The following is a 27,468-nucleotide window of genomic DNA, read 5'->3' as shown; positions in this document are numbered from 1 at the left end:
GGGGAGAACGATCAGCGACTATGAAGTTTGGATCATAGTGGCTTTGGGAGATAAAGGTGTTAAAAAATTAACGTCAAAGTATACAGTTTATTTCGTATTTTCTTCGGATTAGTATTAGAAATCACGTCATGCATTGCTAGACACTTAGGTTGAAATCTATAGACCGCACTTTGACTTTCGAGACAGCGTTATACGGCTGGCAATTGTGTCTCGTTTTAACTGAAACTTAAGTCTACGCAAAGTCAAATTGCGCTCTTTAGATTTTTAACCCCCGACCAAAAAAGAGGGGTGTTATAAGACGTGTGTATCTGTGTATCTGTCTGTGGCATCTTAGCTCCTAAACTAATGAACCAATTTTAATTTAGTTTTTTTTTTGTTTGAAAGGTGGCTTGTTCTTAGCTATAATCCAAGAAAATCGGTTCAGCCGTTTGAAAGTTATCAGCTCTTTTCTAGTCACTGTAACCTTCACTTGTCGGGGGTGTTATAAATTTTTAATTTACACTTGTTAGTGTAATTTAATCCTTTATTGAAATTACTCCTTGAAATCTTAAGTTTCCGTAATAGAGTAGATTCATTTTAATAGACTTTAAATCTATTAATAGAAGTAAATATCTAGTATTCTGGGTTCCCGACACCGTTTCTCGCTGTACTACCCGTGATTTGTACAATAAATTGGCTGAGATCTTGTAATGAAATTAAGTTAAGCTTTCTACTAATGTGAATTAATTTAGTAGGAAATAGCAGCTGAGATATACGATAGCGGTTATAACTTACCATTCAGTTCGAGAATTATAGAGGGTGCTATTCTGGGACTGGTCAGTGAGGCGTTTAATCTTTGACACTAATTAATTGTAAAGGCGAAACTTTGTGTTTATGTATGTTTGTTACTCTTTCAGGCAAAGGATTATATTACGGGAATAAAACTATGGTTTACCCGTTTACCTATATGTACATTGTAAATATATCCGAAACGCAATAATTCCTACTAATTTTCTGAAAAGGTTTATTTTTGGTTGAAACAATATTGATAATGGTAATACGATTTGACAATATCTCCGAGCATCTCCGCTTTTGTGGATACCGGACCTTAGCTAAAGTGGAAGCCAAACAACAATAGCGACGATCGAATTCTAAATCACGAGTTTCGTAATACAGAAGCCGTACTTAGCCTCATGCAATTGATATAAATCTTAACTTTGTCACGGTGGGGACAGACTAATAACTCAATTAGTGCTCGTGCCTTCGATTACGTCTAATATTCAAATTATCCGATTCAAATACAGTCGTATACGGAGTGGAGCTGTCTTATTAGCTGATTTCTTGAATTAGGACTTGATTTATCAGGATCACAATTCACATGGTTATTAGGATAAGTCTGATTCAGGCTTGATTTTGTCACATGTACAGATTGTAATTAAAACGAAAGCAAAAACATAGATAGATGATAGTACTCGTGATTAGGTACTGATTACCTCAATTAAAACGCGTTTAAAAAAATCTGTTTCTTTAAAAGTTCGCAATGTTTTGCAAATAAAACATCTGACGCTAGAGGTCAACGAACGTTGCATAGAGAGGTGCCGAAAGTATTGCACGTTATACATTGCGAGTTGGAAAAATCACACTAATATTATAAAGGCGAAAGTTTGTGTGTATGTGTGTATGTTTGTTACTCTTTCACGCAAACACTACTAGACGGATTTGGCTGGGAATGGAGATAGATAATATCCTGGATTAGCACATAGGCTACTTTTATCGCGGAAAATCAAAGAGCTCCCACGGGATTTTGAAAAACCTGAATTCACACGGGCGAAATCGCGGGCATCGGCTAGTATTAAATAACTTAAATTAGGTACATGTATAAGGCAAATGGTTAGTCGTATTGAATTAAATAGTTGTGTGTATAAAAAAGTAGAGTTACTCTTCGAAATTCTATAGGTACTTCGAAATTAGTTGGTTATAGATAGCATTTTGAATGAATATTAAAGAAAATATGCATCCACAAAAACCTATTACTCGTTCATTAGATGTTATTAAACGACATAAGTATTTGTTAATTAAGAACGCATTAGTGAAGTCTTGCACATAAATTTTCTACGCCCACCCATAAAAGTAAAAATTTATGTTCATTACAAAATGATTAACAAATAACCTTTATTTATTATGCATTAGAAAATCGAAAATAACTTTATAACTACAAATAAATTACGTGTAAAATTTATTTGTAAATGTAAATAGTAAAAAGTCAAATATTTCATTCATTGAATAAACTTATTAACATAAAAGGCTATTTAACTTTTCAACGATTTCAAACTTATAAGTCTCAATTAATTTACCTCCAAAACAATCTGTCATCATAAAATCACACTAATATAACGGCGAAAGTTTGTGTGTGTGTGTGTGTGTGTGTGTGTGTGTGTGTGTGTGTGTGTGTGTTTGTTACTCCTTCACGCAAAAACTACTGGACGGATTGGACTGAAAAGAATGGAGATAGATTATACTCTGGATTAGCACATAGGCTACTTTTCATCCCGGAAAATCAAAGAGTTCCCACGGGAATTTTTAAAACTACGTCCACGCGAACGAAGTCGCGGGCATCAGCTAGTGATTTAATAAAAACAAAATGGCAACTATTCAATGGCGTTCAAAAGCCAATTTGAATGCATTTGAACTTCTCTGTCAATTAACGTCTCAATGAATAAAATAAATAAACTTGACATGATGGACTGTGGGTCCACGATTATGCAGAAGTCGTATCGTAGCCTTTTTGTTCACGATTGTAGAGTCGTGAGCAAAAAGTTGATTTTAATGTAAACAATGTAATTCGATGCTTGCTTTAATAAAATCAATATTATATGCAAATAAGTTATGCAAAATAGGATTGTGAATATTACTTGCGACTATGGGATATCCTATCAGATATTAGAAATCTACTATTTAGGTAGGTACATTCAAGAAAAGTTTTTGGATTTTTACGTCAACAAAATTCTTGGTAGCCCGATGTTGTGAAGTTGGGGGTGCTATACACACTGAAATTAAATGAAGCCAGTGAGCCTGGGCACAGAATATATTATAATAGTACTATACGTAGCCTGGGGCCACGGGGTGGTCTGTGCCTGGGGCTGCTCTCTTTCCGGTTGTGTTGGATTGCTGTCCGGCTACGAGAGTGAGAAAATAATTAGTGCACTTGTTTTTGCGCACATACTGGTGTACTAAAACAAAATCTCTTGCATAAGTGGCTAGTCTTAGTTAAGATTCACCGTAAAGGTAGGAAGGAACATTTTTCCATTTTTCAAATCCCTCAATTAAAGGTACCTACCTATCTTCGTACTTGGTAGCTTTAGTTTGTTTTACGTATTTTATTTGTCAAATTCAACAATTGACAATCAACAAGTGTACAGTACTTAGTAGACATCGCTAATTCGCTACTCATATTATTATAGATGCGAAAATGTTTGTTTGTTGGTCTGTCCATCCATCACACCACCATGGAGCAACGGATCGCAGTGATTTTTTGCTCCAAATACCTTGACAGTGACATCGGCTCCCTTTTATCCCGGAAAATCAAAGAGCTCCCACAGAGTTTTAGAAATCTAAATTCAGACAGACGAAGTCGCAGGCATTTGCTAATTTTGAATAAAAGGCTTTGACTTTGAATCGTGAGATCTAAATATTCCAGTTACAAAGTCGTACCATATAAAAGCTGTACCCAGTGCACTAAACAAACACAAGTCAATTAGTCGTGTCGTATAAATCACCGCTGTCAATGTGGGTGTGATACCACGACGTATATTTGCTTTCGATGCGTTGGATTTGAGGTCTTTTTTCCTTTTTTCCCCTTGATTAACTATTTGTATAACTAGTGTATGGGAAGTATCGTGACTATAGGCATGTGGATTTTCATGGTTTTAGTGTTTTTTTTTTTAAAAAGAATATTAGTCATTTGAATCATGACTAACATTCCCCTTTCCCCTCCAACTAAGCGTTAAGCTTGTGCTAGGAGTGGGTACGACAATAATAATGCAACGGGTGGGGTTTGAACCGCCGACCTTTCGGTTTTCAGTCCGCTCCTATAACCGTTGAGCTATTGAGGCTTTTAGGTACTATATCTATACTGCTTGTTGCTATTAACTTTCCTACTGATTGATAATGGAATAACTGCACAAATCATTGTTACAATCTCAATTACATTTTTGACTGAAAATATCGTGAGGAAACCTGAATGCCTGATAGTTTTCCATAATAAATGAAGTGTGACAATCCGCAGAGTGCTAGCGTGGTAGACTATGGCCTAAACTCATCTCACTGTGAGTGGAGACCCGTGTTCAGTAGTGGACCGGCCTGATGATATTGATGATTTGTAAATCTATTTCGAATTTTAATGTAAGGTTAAGGTTTATTGCATACAAAAGCTCTTGGTTTTACTTTTATTGTTTTGTTGCATAGTTTTTCACTTTTCCGTCTTTAATTTTATTGCAATACTAGCTGATTGGCGAGGACTACACAAATTTTAAAGCCCTATTTTACCCCCTTAGGGGATGAATCACACTAATATTTTTTTTTTTCTTTATTTATTTAAGGGCTTTGATACATTAAAGTACATGTCAGCCCTATTATAATCTAATTAAATACAACAATATAACAAAATTCTTAATCTAACAAAATAAGTTTTTCTCACTATCCATATTTGATTTAGAAAGCAGCCATGTGCAGATGTCATTATCCCCAAACCAAACCGAAATATACTTCATAATCTCAATAATAAAACCAATAAATGCTTTAATCTTTTCTTCGAAAGTGCAGTCCGACAAATATATCTCTTTCAATTTTTGAATTAATTTCATATAATTTATGCTACCTTTTTTTCTCTCGAATTTGTTCTTCTCATTGCCTTTGTTTTCATCATCACACTCACTAATATTATAAAGGCGAAAGTTTGTATGTGTGTGTGTGTGTGTGTGTGTGTGTGTGTGTGTGTGTGTGTGTGTGTGTGTGTGTGTGTGTGTGTGTATGTTTGTTACTCCTTCACGCAAAAACTACTGGAGGGATTTGGCTGAAATTCGGAATGGAGATAGATAATATCCTGGATTAGCACATAGGCTACTTTTATCCCGGAAAACCAAAGAGTTCCCACGGGATTTCAAAAACCTAAATCCACGCGGACGAGGTCGCGGGCGTCAGCTAGTTTAAAAATAAATAATTTCTTAGTGGATGTCTACGTATATAATACGTTGTTCGTATGCTAAATTTCAGCCCGATCCGTCCAGTAGTTTGAGCTAGAGTTGATAGATCAGTCAGTCAGTCAGTCAGCTAGTTTCCTTTGAATGTTTAGATTCATACATTTATCAGCAATTTATCTTGAAAGCCAGTCATTAAGTAGTACTTAGCATATTGGTATGCTAAGACAGTTTTTGTCCAGCAGATGAAAGATCTAGGAAAAAATTGATCGCGTAAGCTGATCTATTTGCATAATTACCTAGAAAAGCCAATAACCTGCGCTTCTTCGAGATAAAAACCTGCTACCGATAATTCACAGGATGTTCTTTATTCAAAGAAAGTTTTAAAGGTGATTTTGTTTAAATAATAGTATCTATCCTTCATTATTGTCTCAAAATCTACGTTGGAAATGGAATTTAAGAAAGATACACACTTACACTATACAAATATGTATTATGTAACTAATTAAAACGTGATAGTTGTACTATTAATAAATGGCAATATTTGGATATTGAATTTCAAAATTTTAGGTGGATATTCAACCTTAAAAGTTAAATAGCAACAACTGAGTCTGTGTGGGTTGGATTTTTTTTGCTTGACTTATCCATGTCCAATCCAAAAACTGTGATAAGCTGTGATAGCCCAGTGGTTAGAACGTCCGCCTCCTAATCGGAGGTCGGGGGTTCGATCCCGGGCACGCACCACTAACTTTTCAGTTATGTGCGTTTTAAGCAATTAAATATCACTTGCTTTAACGATGAAGGAAAACATCGTGAGGAAACCTGCATGCCTGAGAGTTCTCCATGTTCTCAAAGATGTGTGAAGTCTGCCAATCCGCATTGGGTCAGCGTGGCAGACTATGGCATAAACCCTTCTCATTCTGAGAGCAGACCCGTACTCAGTAGTGGGGCGGAAATTGAATCCAAAAACGCAGCACACACATAATGCATACAAAATTAGATCTCACTCGCCATTTTAACTTTACGTGTCAACAGTCATGTCAAATACACAATTTTAGTCCTTATTTTAAAGGCGAACCATACTTTTGACATGCCAGTTGACACATAGACTTAAAATGGCAAGTGAGTTCTCATTTTGTACGGACTATATCAAAGTTGATATGTGTGCTGTCACCTGTAACTATGGAAAAAGTTGCAGATAAAGCTGTGGATTTTTATAGGAAAATCAATAATGCAAAACTTACTCGTACAAACGTACTCAAAGGCATTGTGTTTATTCAAATTCAAATTCAAAAATGTTTTTATTCAATTAAACTTTTACAAGTGCTTTTGAATCGTCAAAAAAATCTACCACTTTTTGGGAATGCCGTTCCTACCGAGAAGAACCAGCAAGAAACTCGGCGGTTGCTCTTTTCAAGTACATACCTATTCAATTTACAATAATATTGAATACTAGCTGATGCCCGCAGCTTCGCCCGCGTGGATTTAGGGTCTGAAATCCCGTGGGACCTTTCCCGTGGGATTAAAAAAAATATACGCAAATCGGTTCAGAAATCTCGGAGATTTCGGTGTAGGTACATAGGTAGAAACACACAACTCCCTTTTTGAAAGTCGGTTAAAAAAGTAGCCTATGTTACTCCTTGGCCAATCCTCTACTTGTCTGTGAAAATCCCGTCAAAATCGGTTCAGCCGTTCCGAAGATTAGCCTTTTTTAAACAGACAGACAGACAGACAGACAGACAGACAGACAAAAATTTTAAAAACGTGTGATTCAGTTATGGTATCGTTCAAATAACCATATGAGCTTAATATGAGGTAGTTATTTCGAAATTACAGACAGACACTCCAATTTTATTTATTAGTAACTAGCTGTGCCCGCGACTTCGTTCGCGTGGAATAGTGACTTTTCGCGCTTTATATAGCCACGGACGCTCAGGCGCGAGGCGCCGTGATTCTTTAAATTGACATAACTTTTTTATTTATGAACCGATTGACATGAAATAAACACTAAATCCTAAGTGAAGCTTACTACAATATATTAGTGAAAACTGTATCTAAATCGAATAAGCCGTTTCTGAGATTAGCGTGCACAAACACACAGACAAACAGACAAACAGACAAAAAATATAATAATTACAATTTCGGGTTCGGCATCGATATAATAACAACCCCTGCTACTTTTTTTTTATATATTTCCATTGTACAGACACCACTTTTCTACAATTTTATTATATGTATAGATATAGATGTACTTGAAAAGAGCAACCGCCGAGATTCTTGCTGGTTCTTCTCGGTAGGAACGGCATTCCGAACCAGTGGTAGATAATAGATATAGTATTGTGATGGACTTAGCATAAAACACTAAATCACCCTATAGTTATAGCCGTAGATCAATACCTTATTATATCTCGATCACGATTTAGTGGGAGGCAATGCGCACGAGTGGTTGGTATTTAGTAATTTTATTGTTTTAAACCATCACATGTTTGTTACAGCTAACTTTATTGCGTATTACCAAGGCTAACAAAATGCGATGGAAGGCAAAATATGAAGCCATGCCGGAGAAGCCAAATTCTTGAAAAGACACAGATTACGGTAGTAGCAATTAGTTTCATGTGTATATGAAAAGACGCCTTGTACAGGAGTTACAGCATACATATAAATAGTTCAGTACTACGAGATTTACAAATTAGCAGAATACAGCAAAAATTATGCTCGAAATTAAAATGTGACGCTTAAAAATCTAGAAAGAAGAACATAAATAATAATTTCAAACCACTAAGATAACACCCTATACATTTTTGCAGAGGTTAACGTTGGTTATACCTACTTAAGTACTCTTCATTGGTTTTTGGTGTGAATTGCGATTTTATAGTACCTCTTGGATACGATTGTTATCCGTCTATTTAACCTTTTAATCTGAGCTTTTACAATTATGTTCTGAGTTTTTAACGAGCGTAGGTACAATCAATTATCGGATTGCCTACTGTGATATGCTCGTAAAAGTGTAATCTATTGAACCTTGGAGTTGTGACCACTGTGACTACCCACGAAGCAAAATCAATGTGTTTATAACTTTTAAATTTAATTATCCATTGATTGTGTAGGATATTTATGATTTGTTTTATGTTTTTTTGTACAATTTGGGCATCATAAACTTATAAAATATAATATAAGATTATGACTCTACAATTGAGAAATGGAAGATGGGTCGGGTGCTGGTATGGGATGCAACCTGTTCAGACACGCTGGCCCCTTCCCATCTACATGGAACCAACAACAGAGTTGGTGCGGCTTGTGAAGCGGCTGAAAAAGCTAAAGTGTGCAAATACAGGGATCTAGGCTCCGAATATGACTTTGTCCCATTCGGTGTCGAGACCCTTGGTCCGTGGGGTCCTAGCGCTATAAGCCTTTTTAGGGAAATATCAAAAAGGTTAGTCGACATCACAGGAGACCGAAGAACTGGCAGCTACCTCGGACAAAGAATCAGTCTAGCCATTCAAAGGGAGAACGCTGCCAGTATCTTCGGAACCTTGCCTAAAGGGACTTCCTTTAATAATTTATTTTAGTTATTATATTATATTATATTTTTTAAGGTTTTTTTTTTAGTTTTAGGTTCATTATTTTAATTATTTAGTTATTTAGTTTATTTGTTTAGTTTATTATTTATTAAAATTCATCCATAAATATTTTTATATATAGGTTACAAAAATAAATGTCCATAGTTTTCTTTTGAACTAAAAACTTTCATGCGTGTGCAGCTAAACCTTTTCCTAACCACCGAGCTGCGACCGGCACTCTGTGTACGCCATTTTGTACGAAGTCATATTTTTAACCCCCGACCCAAAAAGAGGGGTGTTATAAGTTTGACGTGTGTATCTGTGTGTCTGTGTATCTGTGTATCTGTCTGTGACATCGTAGCGCCTAAACGAATGAACCGATTTTAATTTAGTTTTTTTTTGTTTGAAAGGTGGCTTGATCGAGAGTGTTCTTAGCTATAATCCAAAAAAATTGGTTCAGCCGTTTAAAAGTTATCAGCTCTTTTCTAGTTTTCTTGTAGAAAAGAAGGTTAGATAACCGTTAGGTTCATAATATTATGTCAATTGACAAATGACAAGCTGTCAAGATGGACGTTGCCTGGATACATAATTATTTATTTGAAAATGATGTTTTGGAAAACTCGGATACTCGGATACTTTGGATCGTAGGCGCGGAATAGTCCAAGAAAATAGGTTCAGCCGTTTGAAAGTTATCAGGTCTTTTCTCGTTACTGTAACCTTCACTTGTCGGGGGTGTTATCAATTTTTAATTTACACTTGTATTGAAAACTACTGCAAACTTACCTAAAGGCATGACATGTCCGAAGTCATTTCCGTCACCGATGCCTGTGCAGTTCCACCTGTAGCCGCCGAGCTGCGACCGACACTCTGTGTACGCCATCCTGTACAAAGTCATATTTTATTGGAAACTTCTCACTACTGTAAAAATTAACTGCAGTCTAGTCAAAATCCCAAACACATACAAATAACATAACAATATAACAGTTAACTGTCTGTGATCTTCTGTGATTTGTCTTTCCGTAAAAATGATTTAAATTTTTAAAAGATTTGTATCATCATTGAGCCTGGGTAACTTCTGTATTAAGTTCTACTGGTAGTGGGATTGGTAGTGCCATGGCCATGAGCAATAAACTAAAACTGCACCTTTTACCTTCCTTTTACACACAAATCTGTAAAACCACAGACACAGACATTTATCATAATCAAACTAGAGTCTAGATTCGCATGGAAAGCGCTAGGGTTACTTTTTTTAAGAGTAAGGCTGTATATTAACCTAGCTCACTTCTCTTCTCTTAGCTGGTAGCTCGTCCCAAAAGTGAAGCTTACTACCCAAGCGGATGGAAAGCTTTTCCCTTAGCCCATACCCTTACTATGGGCTAAGAGAAAATTAGATAGATAGATAGATAGAAACACTTTATTGCACACAAAAACACACACACACACACACACACAACACAGAAACAACACAGAAAGAAGAAAACAGAAAAAACATTTGTGTGCAAAGGCGGCCTTATTGCTTGGAGCAATCTCTACCAGGCAACCTTTGCTGAAAGGAGAAGTGCTAGGGTTGGATAGTACCAAGTCGCAAGGAATTTTTAAAAAGACTAAACTAAGACTAAGACGAAAATTAATAATGACCAGGTACAGTCAAAAGCTATAAGTCGTGTAGCACCTTAATGATCATATTCGCGTGGCTAGGTTATGCACATGCGTTATGTATGTGTGGCATGTTTATAGAAAAAGATCATAAGTGCAAAAGGTTTTGATGCAATAGTTTCTAGAATTCTGAGGCCGACCGTACCTTAGTCCGTCGCCCACTGCAGCGATGGCAGCTGGTGAGGCGCGACACATAGCGCGCTGCTTGTCTGTGAGGCCGGCGACGCGGGCGCAGACCAGATGAGCGCCCAGGGACACCCCGCCTGACACGCTGTTCCTTAAACAAAGAAACATCTATCAGAAAAGAATAAAAAATTTGTATTTAGATAGACTGTTACCGAGTGCTTTCAAATCGTCACGTGAATCTTTTACTGTTTCTAATTGCCCTAAGTATAAAACGTGTAAGAAACTTATCTTTGTATATGGACTGAAGAGAAAAGAGGAATAAATGCGCAAAAATTTAAAGAATAACATAGCTACTGCCTTACTCACTCAGAAAGCAGAAAGGTACTATTCAATTTCTTTTATAAAATAATAATTAATTGGTAGGTAGGTGTGTCCTCTTAAATGTGAAATCTTATAAGTACATACAGTGAAAAAAGTCTGATTGTCCCTAAAACTTGAACCTAGAAAGCTGAAATATTTCACAGTGATTCCCTTTCTGCAAGGAATGGGCCAGCTTTTTCAAAATAGGCATCTTTAAGTAAGCGCGGTCTATCTTAGACTGTACCATCACCTGCTATTTGGTGTGATTGCAGTTAAGCCGCGGGCTGTGGTTGCTTACTTTATAACATGATTTTGGAGATAAGACTATTTTTATTCTTGAGCATTCCTGATGGTGTCACAGACAAAAAGATTTCATTTTACGGTCACAAAATTTGGGTCTGAAGAACTAGGGAAATTACATTAAATGTGTGAAACTGGCCTATATACTGATCTACATATATCTATCTACATATACGGTATATATATCTGGTACGGCTAAGTTGGTGATACACTCGAACCTAATTAACAACAAACTTCTAAACAGTAGTTAATTTATTTGTTCTAAACGTTACCCGAAATTCGTCATTACCGTTAACGTGGATGGATCCGTGAGCTGAATGCGCACCGGAGCGGACAATTATACCGTAGTTCCCAAAACAAATGGATTGATGCACTCATTTGCCAGTCATTGAACACAAATGGCATGACACAATTTGCTTTGACAAACAGCCATTCGGTTGGCCGCTAAATTTTGAAATAACAATACTAACGGCCTCTTTACATATCAAGGAATCGTTTCATTTCAGGATTGTGATTTATTCTTATGTTTTGGAGCGAGATCAAATCAGAAATGAGGAGATTTGTAGAACAACCTGCAGAGTACCGATCATCGGGTTGCAAAAATGAAGTGGCAATGGGCGGGGCACATAGTTTGAAAAACCAATAGACCAGTACAATGGGGTTCCAAGGTGCTGGAATAATGACCTTGAACTAGAAAGCGCAGCGTTAGCAGATCCCTCGCTAGGTTTTCTAGCTCGTTAATAACAGATATGTACGGTCGGCCTCAGAATTCGAGTAGAAATTCCGCGAAATTATTGTACCAAAAATCTGTTGCATTTATGACCTTTTTCTATAAACAAACCACACACACCTAACGCATGGTGCTAAATGACTTACCGCCTTTGACTGTACCCATAGAAAAAAATAAAAAATAAAATATTTGAAAAATAATTTTAGGTAACTAAGCATTTAAGCACGATATTTACCTACACTTTAATAAATGCACTTAAATGAAAATATAAATCATCAATAACAAAGACGAATTATTTATCATTAACGGATGTAATATGTAAACGCGCCTTAACATTCTCGTGTTAACCACTTCCGTTTGGTTAAGTTAATGAGTGACATTTTGTTTTTTTTTTTGTTTTTTGGTATTTAGCTAGCTTTCAACCTTTTATAATTAATTTGGTTAATATTTTGCTACTTCAATGAAGTATGTATTGAAGTAGGTATAATTTAATTTATTGAATGAATATCTAACTTTTTGGCTTCTAGGTTTACATATTTTTGATTAATGATATCTATTAATCAGATATACTCACTTATTTCCAAATATCCAAATATTGAACATAATGTTCCGACCGTACGACAAATAAATAAAATATTTACGAAAATAATGTTCCTACTAAAAATATACCCCGTATCTAAGTGTTTATTCATGCAATTCCTCTTTCACGCAACCAATCCACCTTTTCTTTGTTCGTCCTTTCCTCTTTTTTCCTTCCACATGTTGATGCATATTTTAACACCCTTAACTTTTCTTCCACTGTGACTGCTTTCAAACTTCCTCTTTATATAATATTAATTCCTTATCTTTTCCATTCTTGTCACACCATACCCATCTCAACATTTGAATTTCGACCGCATGTACTCGTCTTTCATTCGTCCATCATTCGGAGCCATACAATGTGACAGGCCTAACGACTGTTTTATAGATTTTCCCTTTATAGCTTTTGTGGATCGTATCATACTTCACACTATCACACTTCACACTAATATTATAAAGGCGGTGTGTATATGTGTGTGTGTGTGTTTGTTACTCCTTCACGCAAAAACTGTTTGACGGATTTGGCTGAAATTTGGAATGAAGATAGATAATATCCTAAATTAGCAAATAGGCTACTTTTTATCCCGGAAAATCAAAGAGTTCCTACGGGATTTCGAAAAACCTAAATCCACGCGGGCGAAGTCGCGGGCATCAGCTAGAATATTATAACACCTGAGTGAGACCTGTCGCCATTTCATTCATCCCGCATTCATTCATAATAATAATATCTCAACAATTTTGACTTGATTGTAGATTAATTGGAACTTTATAAGACAGTAGGTACCTACGTTTGCCTAATAGAAAGTTGTAAAATAAATAATAAAAAATAATAAAATATCTTTATTTTCAAACAGTTTTAACAATGTCGTTTGCTTGTGGTCTCCACACTAGGTAACCTGTATTGTGGGGACCGTGTAAGACTTCCTAGAAGATTTCACTGAGGACTAGGAGAGTTCCTTTTGCGTACATAATATTTTATAAGTTTACCTTATAAGTTATATAATTTTATATATTATTTTAGATACGAAATTACAAATATATATAATGAGGTAGGTGTAATAAATAAATAAATAAACTTTGAATTAAGAACAGTTTATAAAAGTTTTAAAGTAGAAATGTCATTTGCATGTGATATGTCTATTGCATTACAATGTGTAGGTGTTGTGTGAATTGCCTGTCGGTCTGTCACGGCTCTCCGTTAATTGGTACATGTCATTACCGTCCACGTATTAATGAGACGACGGCTTACACGACCATTGTTGTTTGACACGCGAAAATAGCACCTTCTGTATTACCACAAAGAATATATTTCCTTACAATTTAATTGGTTACTTCGATACAGTATTTTGACCTCTAAAATCTTAAGAATAGAGTTCAGAGTTCTTTATTATTCTACACACCACTATTTGTGGTGATAATGCCACCTGTTGCTCTATGCATGCAATTTTAGCGCTTATTTTCATTAAAAGTAAAGTTCAAAATAGCTCAAGCTTTTGTGATTTCGGCTTAGTGACATTTTGGCTTTCCAGACAATGAGGTCGTGTTTGCCTACGTTAGTGTCTGTCAGTCAGTTAGTGCCCGAATTTAGTTGATTTGAACTATGAACACTGACTGAGTCATGTAGCTGAGAATTTATTGCCATCACAGCAACTAACAAGTGCAAGAAGTCTTGAAGTTGTTCTGTTGCATTGATTACATTGAGTTGCAGCTTTTATAGCACGTCAAAGAAAAATATTCAATTTTTAGGGCCCCTATTAATAAGGCTCGCTGTTCGTCCGCCTGTCAGTGATTAAAAAAAATATCTACTTTTCTGTCTGTCGCGTAACACCTGCTTAATAATATGTTCCTAAAAGGCTTTTAGTGGACGTATAATCGATGGTGGTTATAACTTATTCGTAGTCTATAATAAGGCCTATAAGCAAAAAATAAAAATAATAAAGCCCGTAAATTTCAAAATTTAAATAGCACAAGATATTTAATTCATCGAAAAATGTGTAAAAGTTGTACCTATAAATTGAATAACTCAAAATTTAAAAAACCCCCGACACAAAAACCTCTATAAGAAAACTAGAAAAGAGCAGTTTCAAACGGCTGAATTTCTTCGATTATTATTATAGCTAAGAATATAGCTATAGGTGTCGTGTTTATAATTTAATTATAAAATTATTTTATTAAATAAGACACCATCAGTTTTACATGTCTTTTTATTATGTATCTTTTTTTACTGTCATTACATGACGAAGGAATATTAACATACAAAAGAGGTTTGTTATTAAAAAAGATCCTAATACAACATCTCCCTTTTTTACTCAGGATACCTAACCGGAGGTCGAATCACACGACCATATGAAGTTGTATATAAAGATGGTTGTGGGGTTACTACAGATTCCAGATTTTCATTTTCATCTGGAATATAGAATGGTACAAAATTCAAAGGCTTTATATATATCCTATTTCTTACAAACATTCTCCCATTTTGACTTAATATCTTGTACGTTCTATCATAAATTTTTCCTTTAATAATCCCTTTTTTCCAAACTCTCCCTGTTTTAAAAAATACATGTTCTCCGAGCTCCAAATTTCTTAAATTAACTTTATTCCTGTTATAATAAAATCTGTCCTTTTCTTGTCTATGAACTAAATTTCGCCGTAAATTTCTATCAACCTTAGGATTAAATGCCTTCTTAGTCATAGGAATAATACCTCTTAATTTTCTATTAAATAAATTTTCCGCTGGAGATGCAATTGTATTTGAAATAGGGGTATTACGAAATTCTAATATTGCTAAATATGGATCTCTTTTCTCATACAAAGCTTTCTTAAGAAGTTTCTTTATCGTTTGCACCTCTCGTTCAACCATACCATTTGACTGAGGATATTCTGGGCTTGACATAGTATGTTTAAAATCATACTTCCTAGCAAAATTCTTAAAACTATCACTAGAAAATTGCGGCCCACCATCACTAAATACTTCTTTAGGAATTCCATGCCGACTAAAAATCTGCTTTAATTTGTCAATGATACTTTCACTTGTAGTACATCTTAAAAAATCTATTTCAGGAAACTTTGAATAATAATCTATCACAATCATATAATTACAACCGTCTAATTGAAATAAATCTACACCTACTTTCTCCCAAGGTAATTCTGGTACAACATGAGGCATTAAAGTCTCTTTTTTATTATTATTACTAAAACGTATACATGTTTCACACCGTGAAACCATATCCGTTATCTCATGAATCATTCTTGGCCAATACATAGCATCATTTGCCCTTAATACCGTTTTCGTTATTCCTAAATGTGGAAAATGTGCACGTGCTAGCATTTCTTTTCTTAATTCTGGTGGCACCACTAAACAATTTCCTTTAAATATTAAACTTGATTTATAAGTCAAGCTATCTCTAACATGCCAATATGGCCTTATTATTTCTGGTACTGAGTTTTTGTGAGCAGGCCAGCCCTTTAAAATTGAATCTTTTAATAATCTCATCTCTTCATTTTTATCTGTTAAATTCTGAAAATAGTTTAATTGTTTCTCGCTGATGTTTAATGAACCTATCACCATGTCTATGTTAGCTTCTATATTCTCTTCATCCAACTTTATCTGCAACTTATCATTCACATCAAACGACCTGGATAGAGTATCAGCTATGTATAACTCTTTCCCTCGCTTGTAAACTAATTCAAATTGATACTTTTGCAACTTAATTAACATTCGCTGAATTCGTGGTGAACAAGAATTCAATGGCTTTTTCATAATACCTATTAAAGGATTGTGATCAGTCTCAATAGTAATATTTCTACCAAAAATGAACTGACTGAACCTCTCGCAACCGAACAAAATTGCTAATAATTCTTTTTCAATTTGTGCATAACGTTGTTGACATTCGTTTAATGCCTTGGAAGCATAAGCAACTGGTAAACCATTTTGTAAAATAACAGCGCCTAATCCATCTTTAGAGGCATCAACAGACAGCACTAACGGTAACTTTTCGTTGAAAAACTGTAGTACAGGCTTTTTAGTTAAAATCTTTTTCAACTCGTTAAATGCCTTTTCATGTTGGTCTAGCCAAATAAATTCTACATCCTTTTTTAATAAATTTCTCAAAAATGAGAATAAATTTTGAAAATTTGGAATAAACTTGGAAATATAATTTACTACTCCTAAGAATCTTTCTAACTCTTTTCTGTTCTTTGGACTTTTCATCGAAATAATAGACTTTATTCTACTATCATCAAGAGTAATACCATTCTTACTTATAATGTGTCCTAAATATTTTAATTTCTCTACCTCAATTTTACATTTTTCTTTATTTAATTTTACGTTTTCTTGCCTAAGTCTATTGAAAACTTGCCTTAATCTCTTATCATGCTCTTCTTTTGTTCGTCCCCATATCAATATATCATCAATATAAACATCTACGCCATCCAAATCATCTAATATTTGACGCATGCGATGCTGATAAACTTCAGAAGCACTGCATATTCCAAAAGGCATTCTGAGAAATTTGTACCTACCAAATGGAGTATTAAAACAACACAAGTCTGAGCTCGCTGCAGACAACTTTATATTCCAGAATCCATTTTTTACATCTAATGTACTGAAAAATTCAGCGCCTGAAAGTCTACTAGTAATCTCCTCAAGCGTTGGCAACTCTAAGTGTTGCCTTCTTATAGCTTTATTGAGATCTTTAGGATCTAAGCATAATCGTAAATCTCCATTGGGTTTGTATACAATAACTATAGAGTTAACCCACTCTGTTGGATGTGTGACTTTAGATATTACTCCCATTGTTTCTAGTTCCTCTAATTTTTTCTTCAACTTAGGTTGTATAGCAAGCGGAACTCGCCTACTTGCATGAACAACAGGAGTAGCATCCGGTTTCAATTTTATATCGTACTCTTCTTTCATACATCCTAAACCATGAAACAAATCATCATATTCAGTTACAATACTTTTAGTCTCATTTATGTTCTTTATAGGATTAACTAAATGCATTTCAATTGCAGATTGCAACCCTAAAATATTACATGCTTTGTCTGAGTCTACTACATAAAAATCTAATATATAGTTTTGGCCTTCATATTTTATAGGCAGTGAACACTTACCAATACAATTTATTACCTGACCTGTATAAGTAGTCAGTCTGGCTTTTGACTGGCAAAGATTATGTTTATCTAAACCTAATGGTAACAACATGTTATTTGATAATACATTAGCTTGGGCTCCTGTATCTACTTTCAAATGAAGAGGCACGTTGTTAACTCCAGCTATGATTGTCCAGTCCTTCACGTTTCTTTTTAGTGCATTGACAAAAACTGCTCCAAATAATATGGTTTTAATATTCTCCTCAACATTCTCACCCGCTGCATCATTATCTTCATCCTCTACTTCATGAACACAATGATTTCTACATTGACTTGAAAAATGGTTGTAACCATTACAGCGGACACAACGTTTACCATACGCTGGACATTTTTTCATTGGATGGTTATAGCCACATCTTTTACATAATTTCTTATCATAATTAAAATTCTCTTTATATTTCTTTTCAAGCTGGCCAGTAAAGCCAGATTTTGTCAATTTATTTTGTTTTTCATTAAATTTATTAATGTTGTAATCCGAACTATTGCTACTATGTGCATTATCCGGAGTATGTGCCAATGTTATCTTCTCTAACTGCATTCTTGTCTCTTGGGATATACGACATATATTAATGGCTTTATCTAATGTTAAATCCTTTGTACGTAAAAGTCTATCTTTTACAGTTGTGTCTGTAATTCCACAAACTAATCTATCTTTAATTAAACTTTCTGTAAGAACTCCAAAATTGCATGTGCTGCTTAAGTCTCTTAACATAACCACAAAATCTTCGTAAGACTCGCCATCTTTTTGCATTCTTGTAAAGAATCTATACCTTTCATATGTTTCATTTTTTTCTGGATTAAAATGGTCTTCAAATTTTTGCATGACTTTATTTATATCATTGCCATGCTCCGCTTTTTCAAAAACAAACGTATTATATATTTTTATACATCTTTCGCCTATTACATTTAACAGCAAGGCTGTCTTTACCCTTGGGCTTTTACCTTCATTGTCCGATGCAATTAAATAAATCTCGAATTTTTGTCGAAACAAACGCCAATTTTCGGCCATTGAGCCCTGCCAGCTCAATTCTGTTGGTGGATTTATCGATCCATACTGTCTATTCTCTTTGACAGTTTTGCCCTTTTCCTCCATTATAAATTATAATTATATATTTCTCACCTGTTTATTTATGTTTTAAACGGTAACCGACTGCGCCATGTCGTGTTTATAATTTAATTATAAAATTATTTTATTAAATAAGACACCATCAGTTTTACATGTCTTTTTATTATGTATCTTTTTTTACTGTCATTACATGACGAAGGAATATTAACATACAAAAGAGGTTTGTTATTAAAAAAGATCCTAATACAACATACGTTAGTGTCTGTCAGTCAGTTAGTGCCCGAATTTAGTTGATTTGAACTATGAACACTGACTGAGTCATGTAGCTGAGAATTTATTGCCATCACAGCAACTAACAAGTGCAAGAAGTCTTGAAGTTGTTCTGTTGCATTGATTACATTGAGTTGCAGCTTTTATAGCACGTCAAAGAAAAATATTCAATTTTTAGGGCCCCTATTAATAAGGCTCGCTGTTCGTCCGCCTGTCAGTGATTAAAAAAAATATCTACTTTTCTGTCTGTCGCGTAACACCTGCTTAATAATATGTTCCTAAAAGGCTTTTAGTGGACGTATAATCGATGGTGGTTATAACTTATTCGTAGTCTATAATAAGGCCTATAAGCAAAAAATAAAAATAATAAAGCCCGTAAATTTCAAAATTTAAATAGCACAAGATATTTAATTCATCGAAAAATGTGTAAAAGTTGTACCTATAAATTGAATAACTCAAAATTTAAAAAACCCCCGACACAAAAACCTCTATAAGAAAACTAGAAAAGAGCAGTTTCAAACGGCTGAATTTCTTCGATTATTATTATAGCTAAGAACACTCTCGATCAAGCCAGCTTTCAAACAAAAAAACTAAATTAAAATCGGTTCATTCGTTTAGGAGCTACGATGCCCTCTTCTTGGGTCGGGGGTTAAAAAGAGTGATAATCATCAGGTAGGTGGATAGCTAACTAGATACCTAACTATATTACTAGAAAAGTTCGAAGAAAGAACGTTAATAAGAACCTATATCTATGTTATAATCATTTCTCAAAGTTTTTGCACAAGTTTTCTCTTATCAATCCATCACAAAACTGTAGATTATGAGTAGTTTTACCATAAGGCTCATTTTTCTTAGGACTACTTACATGCTAAACTTAGAATTAAGTTACCCAATACAATTTCATGAAATAAGTACATACTTTCTTTAATTTTTAGGGTTAGGAACCCTCCGAACCGAAAAGGTTAAACGGAACCCTTATAGGATCACTTTGTTGTCTATCTGTCTGTCTGTCTGTCTGTTCTTCTGTCCGTCTGTCGTGTCTGTCAAGAAAACCTTTAGGGTACTTCCCGTTGACCTCGAATCATGTTTGGCAGGTAGGTAGGTCTTACAGCACAAGTAAAAAAAAAAAACCGAAAACCGTGTATATGTGAAAAAATAAAGTATTTTCAATTTTCGCCGCCTCGCGCACCGCAGCTGAAGTGCATTGGGGCTTTAAAGTGTCTAATAGGTGCGTGTGTCCGGATTTGTATCTAAATAACATTGTCCACCCAATTATGCGTCAGGAAACATAATTTCTCTGTATCGTTACAGCAAAATTCAATATAGCAAACCGGTGTTACCCACTCAGCCTTGTCTGTCTGTGCAGTTAATAATTGTGTGAATTGTGGTCTAGATAACTTGCAGCATCAAGGAGCACGCCTAAGAGTAGACTCTCGTACGATACAAAAATTCAGCCATTTCATGCAGGAGAAAATAACATTCAAATAGCTCACTGATTGTGAAATTAATTCTGCTAGGAATATATTATTTGTATTAATTTTCGCATAAATACAACATGTAGTATCAATTTGACGGCTAAAGAAAAAATCTTGACCTTTCTCTACATTATCAAATTATTTTTATATATACAGTAATTTAATGTCAATATTGAATTGGTGAGGTTATGGCGATAATTTTAAAGTAACCTCAAATTTTAAGCTATGAAAGACTAATCGCACCTTGGTCTGACAAGCACTGCAAACTTAGCTAGGTATAGAAGGAACTGTCCCAATCCAATGTTATTGTTAAAATTGATTTATAAATACAGCCATTAATCTTGTCGAATCAAAACCTTAGGTATATTCTTTTGAGATGATTAGAACATTAAACTCTTCGCCTACAGTTCAATAGCACTTCCATATATTTCTGGACCCAGTGGCCCAGTACTTCCAAAAAAAGGGACGGTGCGTATGTCTTCTTCCTTGCAAAGGAATTCTGTGCTACTTTATGACGTACTGATAAACGGGATAAATATTATTATTGTGATGGTTTATTAGTGGCGGATGTAATTTTCTATGTTGTAATTTGTAAATATCTAATTTAATAAAACCAATATTAATTTACGGTTTGTAGATTTATGTTGAGCAACCTGTATTTATGGTAATTATAATTGTAAGGCTAATCGATATATGTAATTGTATGTATAAGCTACCTACGACATTATTAAAATCTAGTTTCCCATTGATAAAAAATATTCAAAATTAATGAAATGTAGTCCACTATAAGACTAAAAAATCGATTTTTGTCTGGGAAGTACAACATTATACCTAATATACCTCTAGGTATACTTATATACTAGGCGCTTGCCTGTGACTTCGTCTGCGTGATATTTATAGCCTATAACACGCGGGGATAATCTATACTTACTAATAATATTATAAATGCGAAAGTGTGTCTGTCTGTCTGTCTGCTACGTTTTCACGGCTCAACCGCCGAACCGATTTTAACGAAATTTGGTAGAGTTAGCTTACATCCCGGTGACGGACATAGGCCATCCCCGGGAATCCCCATAATTTTTATCCCGGAAAAGCAAAGTGTTCCCACGGAATTTTAAAAAAATCTAAATCTACGCGGATGGAGTCGCGTGTGAAAAGTAAAAGAATTTTTAAAATTGGATCATTAGCTCGAGAGAACCCCCTCCACGCAAATTCACAAACTAACGAATTTTATAAAAGGATAAACTGACTGACTGACTGACATGATAATATATGTTCATAGGCATATTGGTCAGCTCAAACAGCTAGGTCAAAAAGCATCAGGTCTTGCATAATTATTAGGTTTTCTCTTTTACGTAGACTAATAATAATCTAATTCAATGTTTTTTTTTTCCGTTACTTTAGTTTTTTGTTGTTTATGTTATTTTATTTCTCTTTTGTTTCTGTTATTTATTGATTTTGTTGTTAATGTTATTTTATTTTTTGTTCTTTCTGTGTTTCTGTTATTTTTTCTGTTGTTTTTGTTATTTTATTGTTTAAAAATAGGATAAAATGTAAAAAATAAATAAATGAGAGTAAATCTAATTGCTGATTTTCATAATATCTCTAAATTCAAAAACATAGGACTTTCAGGTATAATCATCATCAGGATAGGTATAATCTTCCAACCCCCATTTAACACCCTTGGGGTTGGGAGGATTTTCATTAAAAATTTTAGTTATTACGTCCTAGAAGGAACCTTTCCACTTTCTTACTATCCTGTAAGCTTATTAGTTCCTGAGATTTCTTGATTACCCACTGAGTGAGTGAGTGGTATTTCCCTTTTATGGTTAAATGGGTTGATAACATCTTCCATTGAATAGCGAAACTTTTTTTTGCGGTCTTTCATGCTGTTTGAGGCTCTGTAATAATAGTAATCTGTATAATGTAGTAAATCTGTATATAATATAGCTCTGATTTCCATTTATAATTACAAATTTCTATTTTATAAATCAGAAGTTAATATAAATACAGCACAAATAAATCACGAATTAATTGGCGCGTGCAACCCGCGTGGGTTCCCCGTCCACGGAACTTATCTCTGAAACGTATATTTCAATTTGCTTGCCTAAATTACGACAAATAGAAATATTTACTGGTATAAAGTTCTATTATTTTGATAATCTTTGTACTGCAACTGCCAAAAGTTGGTAAATTTTCCAGATATCGGTGAAACACGCAAATTCTAGTACAAGAACTAAGGAAGTAATCAATCATCAATCATCACACAATAAAGGTGAAAGTTTGTCTGTATGTGTGTGTGTGTGTGTGTGTTTGTTACTCCTTCACGCAAAAACGACTGAAGGGATTTGGCTGGGAATGGAGATAGATAATATCCTGGATTAGCACAGAGGCTACTTTTTATCCCGGAAAATCAAAGAGTTCCCACGGGATTTACAAAACCTAAATCCACGCGGGCGAAGTCACGGGCATCGGCTAGTCTTTCATAAAAAGCTCAGAGTCACTCAGCGGGCGATGGAGAGAGCTATGCTTGGAGTTTCTCTACGTGATCAAATTAGAAACGAAGAGACCCGCGAAGTTGCGAAGCTGAAGTGAAAAATTGATAGACATTGGGGTCCCAAACTCCCAAGAAGCTTGAATGGTAACCTCGCACTGGAAAGCGCAGCGTAACAAGACCTCCCAATAGTTGGACAAACGACATCAAACGAGTCACAGGGAGCTGCAGGATTCGGTGGGAAAAGACCGTAAGATATGGAAGTCCCTACAAAAGGCCTATGAGTCATAGGCCTTTTGTAGTTGGTCATAGGCTATGACCAACGATGGCCTGCGCGTCTGTAAAATTTTCCTTCAGTTTGAATTTTTAATACTTTTTACGTCGCTTAGGTTTTTAACCCCCGACCCAAAAAGAGAGGTGTTAAGTATAAGTTTGACGTGTGTATCTGTGTATCGGTCTGTGGCGTCGTAGCTCCTAAACTAATGAACCGATTTTAAATTAGTTTGTTTTTTGTTTAAAAGGTGGCTTGATCGAGAGTGTTCTTAGCTATAATCCAAGAAAATCGGTTCAGCCGTTTGAAAGTTATCAGCTCTTTTCTAGTTACTGTAACCTTCACTTGTCGGGGGTGTTATAAATTTTTAATTTACACTTGTTAATTGATTTAGTTAATGGATCAACGTCTAAAGGCGTCTGACCACTGAAGTTATCATCCGCTGTACTCTGCTTCGTTTTAGTGAACTAACTTAAGTGACTCTTAGTCTAGTTACGTTTACCGCACGCCAATCGCATTAAAGCTTACAAACATCCATAAAATAACGCGATAACAAAATCTAATCTTCATCGAAGCTTTATACTGAGTAAATGTAATCTCACGTCAATATTCGTTTCTGTAAGAGGCAGCAATTTATGTTATCTGCCATTAGATAAGGCCTAACCGCGCTATTCTACAGCTAAATGCGCTAAAATGAGCATAGTGTAAAATAATATGTCGTTTCATTGCCTTGATACAAGTGCTGCAAAGTGGCCATTTGACAGTTTAACAAGAGTTTACGGTAACAAATATACCTATTTACAAAAGCATAATACTGATCGCACATTACGCACGCGCTGAAGGTAAGTAGGTAGGTATTCTCAAAGTCATTTTTCATCAAAATGGGTAGCATTGTACACTTTTTGACTGTGAACTGTATTGTATTGTGAATTTGTAAGATGTAATGGTGATAATTAATTAAGTAAACTTAAAACTTAAAGCTACAGGGGATCTGAGTAGAGCCCACAACAAACTGAACCAGGTATTCTTTTTATTATCACCACTTTACAAAATCACTCAAACTTATTAGAACTTTCAAAGCTGTTAAACAACATTTTTCTTCAAAATCTTGTTAATTGTAACAAGATTTTTCAATAAGTTTACGTTTTATTAAAACTTTGAACTAGTTGAGAGACATCTCCAATATGTCTTCTATCTAGGTATAATCTATTTTTCCTTAGCTAACTTAAAAGATAACCAAATCGCAGAAAAGTTCTCGAGGAAAAGCGATTTGGGCGGCTCTCTAGTCCTTCTAGAGTTAGGTTTTTCAGAAATCAGGGTTTCATTGTCAATTCGCGGTAATAAGGTCGGATGGGCCGCGTCTCGGTTGCGTAAAGTGAGCCTCTTACGCATTTCAGCTTCTAGCTAGTCTTGTGTTGCCTGAATCCCTACGACTCGTTTGATGCTGTACATCCATCTGTTGGATCGGCCAACCTGCGCTTTGCGAAGTCGACATTCTAGCACCCTGGGACCCCAACGGGTATCGGACTTTTGAACTATGTGCCCTGCATTGAAACGTATGTATGAAACTAAGTATGTCGGTTACATGATTCAATGTTTTCCTACAGATTTCCTCATTTCTGATTTGATCACGTAGAAGAACTCCAAGCTTAGCCTCAATATAAAATTTCATTGAATTTGAGTGATATAAGTAAGTACCTATTCAAATGAGAGCTAAACTACGAATAAACTCCTCTTAATACAACTTGAAGCGTTAATAATAATCGTTCATCTAATAGGCTACGATATGTCGCTATCTGCACGATAACACTGAACAACGGATGGTAAGCGCTGTATAAAATTATTGCATCGTTACGATACGACAGATAGAATGCATTTGACAAGGTACGAATAAGGTAGAGATTCTAACGGGTGAAATAGCGGTTTTCATCATAATCATTTCAAACCATCGTCGGCCCATCACCACAGTTAACCATAGGATGAGAGAACTCTCAGTTTGGTTTGAATCGACGATCTGCCAAGTAATATTAGGCTATCGGTGACGTAAAAAAAAAATTAAAATAGTAGTTTCATAACCTACCTAGCTTCTCTCGAATAAAATTTTGCTATAATCCTTCCGTTCCTACAGCTATAGTGGAGCGGTGCGGGAGGGGTGTGATGACGTCACGCGAGAGCTCAGTGATTCGTCAACTTGTGCATTGTGCATTCGTCTCCTAATGCAGGAGTCTCCTCAGTTATCCTCTTTTAGGTTTTTAGGGTTCCGTACCTCAAAAGGAAAAACGGAATCCTTATAGGATCACTTTGTTGTCTGTCTGTCTGTCCGTCTGTCCGTCTTTTCGTCTGTCGTGTCTGTCAAGAAAACCTATAGGGTACTTCCCGTTGACCTGGAATCATGAAATTTGGCAGGTAGGTAGGTCTTATAGCACAAAGTAACCCTCGATGCGCGAGTCGGACTCTCACTTGGCCGGGTATTTTTCCCCGTGAATGTTTGACTTCTTAAGATTTCCGCTTCGCTCATCACTAAGAGGTCTCTATTAAACATTGTTATATCACAATACAGGCGATGCTCGATACGAACTCGGAGTTCTATTTGAGAGAGATGCGAGGATGGAGGACCTCTTTACTCGTCGTTATTATAACATCGCTTCAAATTGTATTCACTTTAAATATCTATGAATAAATTGAGGAGATAAACCCTGTGACAATTTACTTTTAAGGGTATGGCTCTTTAATGATGCAAGGAGTTGAGATATTCTTTGCTTTAACGTAGGTATCTAGTCCAAGTCTGATCTATAGATTAATGTCAGCGATATAGAGAGAGAGCCAGTGCGTGCAAGACCTTCGTTATTTAATAAAAGCAGAAAGTTTGCGTATTGCCTGTAACACAGGGAGGAACGATCAGTGACTATGAAGTTTTGATCATGGTGGCTTTGAGAGATAACAGGTAATAAATGTGTAAAAGTCTTACGTCAAAGTATAAAGTGTAATTTTTCTATGTTTTTCGGAATAGTATTAGAAAATATGTTACCTTATACTTTCTAATGTTATATGTAGGTATAGGACTATTATGTAGAGCGTATATCTGTCGCAAGTCGCAACTGACGGCTGATGATGCAGACGTGTTCTGGAGTGGAGACCACCTATCGGTAAGCGCAGCGTTTACTTCGAACCCGCCGCTGCTGGTCCGATGACTTGAAGAAGGTGGCAGGAAGCGGGTGGAGGAAGGTGTTTGGTGGCGCGCTTTTGAGAAGATCTAAGTCCGGGCACGCATATAGGCTGATGGAAAACCCAAAATCAAAATCATTTATTCAAAGTAGGTAGGTACGCCTTTTGATCGTCTGAATTGTTAGGTTTGTAAGATGATATGATAGTAGTGGTGATAATTAATTACGTAAACTTAACACTATAGCTACGAAGGTCCAATGTATTCGGCCATTTTTGGCATGCAAATATTAAGTATGTTCTTATAATATTTAAGTAGCTTATAAAACCATCAATGATAAGAAATATACGATCCATTAAAGTAACAATTATGTCAATGATAAAGTCCAATTTGTTACAAGAAACAAATTGCAGTTCACCGTATTAATAGTCATTAGCGTGGATTTGATTAATATTGCATAATTAGCGTTCGTACAAACAAACAAATGGCCGGTATCAATTACAATAAATATGAATTTATTAATTGACTTATCTCCGTCTCAGTTTGTAGTACAAGATAAATAAATTAATATTCAGTGTTTATTTACAAAATATACCGTGAGAAAATTATACCAACGTGATTTCAAGTTTTATTGAGTTGGAACAAAATGCAATCATGTAAACTTGAAACACCTTATTATTTACTAGCCTAGTTTTTGCCCGCGGCTTCATCCGCGTGACCTACATGCTACAGGAATTGTGTAAAAGTGCACAATTTTGTTTTTACGTCATCTATCTTTTCCGCTCTGCTTAGGGCGGGATTAAAGTACTATTGAGATGTGTATTGAACAAGCTTTATACTTACTAAAAATCTAAATATATAAAAGGAAAGGTGGACTGATTGACTGATCTTTTAACAGGGCTCTCTTCGTCACTCGTTTCATACAATCGTAGTTCCAATTTCATTTGAATATTAAGCAACCAAAGTCCATGAAATTTTGCAGACATATTCTAGAAACTAATATCTGTGTCTGTGGTGTTTTAGATTTTTCTAAAGATATGTAGTTTTAAAATTACAGGGGCTCAAAGATTTGTATGAAAATTTTTAAGACCGC

The 27,468-nt window shown here is 35.3% G+C and overlaps 1 protein-coding gene across 3 annotated transcripts in view; it reads right to left on the bottom strand.

The window, feature by feature from the left end:
- LOC123865473 (protein Wnt-7b-like) overlaps window positions 1-27,468 on the bottom strand; it is a 90,392-nt gene that overhangs the window by 14,112 nt on the left and 48,812 nt on the right. For 2 of the 3 annotated variants that reach the window (XM_045906522.1, XM_045906524.1), the window contains exons 3-4: window positions 10,536-10,667; window positions 9,518-9,615 (exon numbers count right to left, since the gene is read on the bottom strand). In XM_045906522.1, coding sequence (XP_045762478.1) covers window positions 9,518-9,615; window positions 10,536-10,667 — 230 coding nt within the window. The remainder of the gene's footprint in view (window positions 1-9,517; window positions 9,616-10,535; window positions 10,668-27,468) is intronic. The other variant, XM_045906523.1, reaches the window with a different exon arrangement.

The sequence above is a fragment of the Maniola jurtina genome, chromosome 5, assembly GCF_905333055.1.
Source record: "Maniola jurtina chromosome 5, ilManJurt1.1, whole genome shotgun sequence".
Taxonomy (NCBI): Eukaryota; Metazoa; Arthropoda; class Insecta; order Lepidoptera; family Nymphalidae; genus Maniola; species Maniola jurtina.
This window is presented reverse-complemented; position numbering and strand designations above follow the sequence as displayed.